The 5,643-nt window shown below is 49.3% G+C and overlaps 1 protein-coding gene across 1 annotated transcript in view; it reads right to left on the bottom strand.

The window, feature by feature from the left end:
• Positions 1-2,960, bottom strand: part of Stim2 (stromal interaction molecule 2) — a 138,800-nt gene extending 135,840 nt beyond the window's left edge. The window contains exons 1-2 of the mRNA XM_055623802.1: positions 2,772-2,960; positions 67-683 (exon numbers count right to left, since the gene is read on the bottom strand). Of these exons, the coding sequence (XP_055479777.1) occupies positions 67-683; positions 2,772-2,960 (806 nt within the window). The remainder of the gene's footprint in view (positions 1-66; positions 684-2,771) is intronic.
• Positions 2,961-5,643: the final 2,683 nt, after the last annotated feature.

The raw sequence follows: 5,643 nt of genomic DNA, 5'->3' as shown, positions 1-5,643 counted from the left end.
CATTGGTTCCGGTTATTTAAAAAAAAAAAAAAAGTGGGGGAGCGCTGTGGTTCGGCGTCTTCCGACCCGGCGCGACACCCGCGCGGCTGCCGCGGCGACGCCGGGATCCGCTGCTCTGGCGCGGCCAAGCCCCAGCCCAGCGCCCGCGCCACCGCCGCGGCGCATCCCCCCGCCCCCTCCGGCCCGCGCCCGCCGTAGTACCACGCTCGGCCGGGACGCCTCCCTCCCCTCACACTCCAGCTCTCATACCAATCCCCCGCCTCCCTCAGCCCCGCCACGGCGCAGGCGCGACGCGGCGGCTCTGCGCCTGCGCGGCGCCTCGGCCCCGCCCCCGGGGGCGTGGCCGGACCGGTGGGCGGGGTGCGGTCAGCCTCCCCGGCCCGCCGTGCTCCGCCAGCCGAGGAGGCTGATCGGGAGGAAGGCTTGAGTCTCGCCCACGCCGCGATCAGGTGATGGGCAGCCGGGGGACCCGGAGAAAGCGCGCCGACGTCGCAGGTCCTCGCGTGACCGCGTGGGCCAGGAAAGCCACGCAGTAGGCAACAGCGGCCTCCCCTAACTTGGCGGCAGGTGGGGCTTGCCGGTTGCCAGCTGCCTGGAAGTGCTGGGTAACCCAGCCTAGCGTTGCATTTGCTTGACAAACGTTTGGCGAAGCGCTCACTCGTGTCAGCGTGCTTGGAATTTCTCTGAGCAGTTTACCGCGGCACAGGGTAACGCGTCCTTATCGCCATTTTTCAAATGACGAAATCTAATCCCTGAAATGTCAAAATAGCTTAACCCGCCGGCTCACGGCTAATAAATAAATGGACATGGCCCGATTTAGCAACTACTGAACGGAAGTGTTCAGATAATTTGCTCTAGCTTTATACTGTTCTTCGTGCTGACCTTACCTGCAGTCATCGCCACTCGGCTCCCATCCCACCCCTCCTGTAGACTCTGCCCGCTGAACAGGCAACCGCAACTTAGACGTGACCGTTTTGCTTGTCTGAAACGAAGCAAAGTTTTGTGCATTCTCTTACAAATTCTGCCCGGGACAGGCTTAACTGGCTTAAGGGGGAAAGAACCAGAATCTGTCTCGTCCAAGTAATTGCCATCACTGAAGTGGAACTGTATTGTTGTGGTTGCTGTTTGGGTGTTTTTATTATCTTATTTTGTCTAGTTTTACTTGTGGTGGGAGTGCCCAGGATGTGACTGTGTGAATGGCACTCAGCTGCTAGCTACATACCTTGGATACCCATATCAAAGCATTTCTTCAGGAAACTTTTGAAATGTGAAAGGAGGTGCTGAACACACACACATATTTAAGATCTTGTAGCTAGGATTGTTATGAACAGAGGTCCTGCTACTGTTGGTTTCTGCTATTGGCTTGGAGTTTAGATGATTTTGTTTCAGAAGTCAAGAAGTCAAATTAGACAGCCGCCAAAATAAGTTCCAAGGAAGCCTGACCAAAAGAACATCGTCTATCTCTCACAGTGAAAGAGGCAGAAACACACCGCGGGAAAGACTCAGGAGCAGTCGTGAGGGGAATCGACCGTCCACAGTTATTTCTTCACACGCTTCTTGGGGGCATTGTGTTGGAGGGCGGAGTCAGCGTCTCACAGGCAACAGTAAGCCTCTGTTTTGCTTGCTGAAAGGAGAAGCAATGAAGTCATGTGTTTGCTGAGTAGACAGTATACTGCTGGGCACCAGGAAACCATGAAATAAACAAGTTCTTTTCCTGCTCTCCAGGAAACCATTTAATTCATCAACGTTTACAGAACACATAATATATGCCAAGCAAAGTATTATATGGCGGAGATTCAGCAGACTAAGAAACACTTGAAAAAGTCAGATAAGTCAGAAATTGAAGCTATAAGAGTGCTAACAGTCCTTTCCTAAGGAACTTTACCATCTTGCATGGGAGATAAAATGTATGTCTTTTTAAATAATTAAAGGTTATCTTTATACAAGGTAAAAATCAGTTACTAAAGTGGGTAGTGCAAACCCTGTTGTGGCGATAACAATATGAAGCCAGGAAAAATGAACAATTCGCTGGGCCCACGCTTCTCTAAACAAAGATGACATCCCATTTACTTCAAAGACAGGGTGTGTGGCCCTGAAAAGATACTGGATTCGGAGTCGTAGTGTTTATTTCTCATCACTGGGGCCACAGGTGAGGATCCGGCATTCACTGTAGGTGCCTCTCTCAAAGACGGGCTAGAATAAATCTTTACCTTATATATCTTTTTCATGGGAACCAAACTTCCTGACTTAGATTGAGCAGCCGCGGCACAGACCGTTACTCAGCAGGGTGTATCGTAGTGTCCCTGTGCACCAGAGCACAGGCCTAGGTAACAGACAAAAGCACGTCCAATACTTTGCAAGAAAATCCCGTCCGTAGAATTACAGAGGCATAATTATACTTGTAAGCCACACATAAACACAGGGCTTGAGGGGTAGCAATTTTCATCTTCTTGGGTTCCCTTTCATTTCCCTAGTAAGCTAGAGCTTCCTGTCAGTCGTTTCTCTTGCCAAGTTCCATTCAACAGCTACCTGGAACCCCTTTCCCTTGGTGGCCACCCTACTCCTAGAGCCCAGCCTCCTCTTTTTAAAGTCCAAATCTCACAACTTGCCACGTACTTGCAGACTGTGTTCGTTGTCTTCACTAAAGCAGGCTTGACTTCAAGCGTTTGATGGGCAGGCTTGAACTTTGTTACCAGACCAACCTCGTAGAAACCTCAACTCCATCTTTTCAGTGTGACGCGTAGGCAAGTTAATTAGGAACCCAATTATACCTGCACCACAGAGTTATTGGTGGTTGCAGCGGAGTGGAAAAAAATAGTAACACAGCCTTCCCTGGATGCCTGGCACCCAGGTGCTTTGTACTTCGTGACTCTGGCCTCGGGCTCTGGGCGTGTATTCCAAACGCGTTCCTGCGTTAGGTTTAAACGCATCGCACCTCCGTCTGGGCTGCTCGACTTCATCTTCCGGCAGAAGAGCCCAAGTCTCAGTGCACGCCCAAAGCAGAAGCACTGCCCCGGCTCCTCCCCATCCTCTGCCCCTACCCCCCCCCCCCCCCCCCCCCCCCCCCCCCCCCCCCCCCCCCCCCCCACAGCCTACACAGCCAGCTTCGGGTTCCAACTTGGAGAACCGGATCTCGGCCGGGGAGCAGAGCCAGGCGCCGGAGCCTCCCCGCAGCAACGCGCATGCCCGCAGCCGCCACAGGTGCGCGACTCCGGCGCCGAGCGCGCTCGCGTTCCGTGGGCGGACCGTCCGCGCGCGCCCGACACCCGGGTGACGACGTCAGCGCGTGGGCGGCCGCGGTGGCTCTAGGAAGGAGCGCCGTGGGCGTGGGGCGGGATGGAAGTGGCACCCAGGGGAATTCCGGCTGAGGTCGGGCCTGCCCACAGCTTCCCCGGCCTGACTGTGACCCCAGGGATTGGGGGTTCCTGCCACACAGGGTAGGGGAGCACGGTGGACTGGTGCTCCTTACTCGCCCTTCTTAGCCAGCTCCTGGGGAAACGCAAGGAACAGTCCTCTTTGGTGGAAACCCGGTTATGAACTGGGCCACTTTCACAGCTTCTTAGGAAATTAAGGTCCTGAGAACTTGGAAATATCCAGTGATAACAGCTAACACGGTGACGATAAGAAAGCAAGGAAAGTTTCTGCATATGAGTAGGGTCAAGTTGTAAAGTACACTAAAGCGCTAAAAGGGAAGGGGAAGCAATTCGAGGGAAGCTGTTCACTGGGAAGCCCCTTGCTGCCTCACCCCAGTAAGAACGGGCTGCTCCTGGCCCAGCTCAGTGAAGGTGGAGACCTTGGCATCTTTCTCTGGAGGAAGCTTTTTAAAAGCGGCTCCACAAGACAAAAGAAAGTCAAATTTGCCCACCAAAACCAAGCGGATCCGTGTTTTGTGGGATAATTTGTTACTGATCAAAATAAGTTTTCTCTGTTACCGCTTAATTTGAAGCGTTGTGTGAGAGTTGTTGATATCTTTGGCAAGTATCTTTGGTGCCTGTGATAGGAGCAGTGTTGACATTTCCTGTGCGAGCGGAACTCGAAGAGAAAACTATCACAGCTGAAAACGACCAGACATTCGAATGATAGTTCAGGCCGGAATACCAGCACTTCAGAAGGTAGCTGGGGCAATGGTGCAAAAAATAACACATGGCAGACACGCACATATGTGTGTATCTGATAGCAGGTGAGACAGAAAAAGTAACTGATGAGGTAGAAAAACACTTCAGTAAAATGCTTCTGGGGCAGATGGTGGCACACACCCAGAACCCAGCTTCGGGATGATAGAAACTGGAGATGGAGGAATTCAAGGTCAGTGTAGGCTTTGTGAGTCTGCTGCCTTAGAGAGAGCGTCTAATTCAGATGCCTTCCAACTGATCCTTAATTCACATAAAAGGGGGAGAAGATGGCAGTGGTAAAGTGTAAGCATTAGGCAAAGTACTCTTCTGTGGCTCTAGAGTGCTAATCATGTTCCTAGCGAGAGAGCTGGAGAACTAACTCTTGTGGTAGAATGTGTGTGTGTGTGTGTGTGTGTGTGTTTCACACAGAAGCTCTGGGCTCAATCACCACAACATATACACACATAGTACACTTAGAACCCACCAAAAAAAAAAAAAAAAAAAAAAATTAAAAAAAAAAAAAACTTAGTAAAGTAACAGGTTACAAAACTACATACCAAAATTAAAACAACAACAAACTATTGGCATAATAAATTGTAATAATAACCAAGGATATGAAAGATCTCTAAACTGAAAACTGTGCAACACTTCCAAAAGAAAATGTGAGGACCCAGTCAAGTGGAAATACAGCTTGTTTGATGAGAAGGCATATTGCTACTCCCCAAAGAGATCTACAGACTTTCAATTCTTACCGAAGTTCCAGTATTCTTTTTCTTAGAGACAGAAAAATAAAATTTGTATGGAACAAAGGAAGATTCCAAATGAGTAAAGCAATCCTGTAAAAAAAAAAAAAAAGAACAAAGCTAAAGCCATAACACTCCCTGATTGTGATACGTACTTGAAAATTACTGTAATCAAAACAAATGGTGCTGCCATCAAAACAGACACATTAAAAAGCCTAGAAACAAATTCAAGTACTGACTATCAATTTTCAACAAGTATCAGGAACACATAAATGGAGGGAAATAGTCTGCTTAATCGGTGGTGTTGAAAATCTAGATTTTCACATGCAGAAGAATGAAAGTAGACCCTTCTCTCACATCAGACTAAAACTCACCTCAAAGTGAAGAGATGGCTAGTGGTTAACATACTGCTCACGGACCTAGTTCCCAGCACCCATGGGGCAGCTTATAACCATGTGTAACTCCAGTTACAGGGGATCTGATCGCCCTCTCTGTCCTCTGCAGTTAGATGAACACATGTGTTACACAAGAACTCATACACACATACATATAAGTAATAGATAAAAGTTTAATGGATAAAAGATTCCAAATGAAGATAAAGGAGATACATGACTGAAAGGAAACAAAAACTGAGGCGACATGCCACTTGAGCTAGCCACAACTTTGCGACAAAGACTGCTGGCTGCCAGGTCTCTCACAGTGTATCCACGGAGGACTTTGGAGACTTCTGGATTTTTGAAACAAAAGGCTGGGAGGAAAATGAAGTTCTCAGCACCCAGCATCTAAAG

The sequence above is a fragment of the Psammomys obesus genome, unplaced genomic scaffold, assembly GCF_907164565.1.
Source record: "Psammomys obesus unplaced genomic scaffold, mPsaObe1.curated_primary_1811, whole genome shotgun sequence".
In the NCBI taxonomy this organism is placed as follows: domain Eukaryota; kingdom Metazoa; phylum Chordata; class Mammalia; order Rodentia; family Muridae; genus Psammomys; species Psammomys obesus.
The sequence above is the reverse complement of the archived record's forward strand: the minus strand, read 5'-3'. Positions and strand labels throughout refer to the sequence as shown.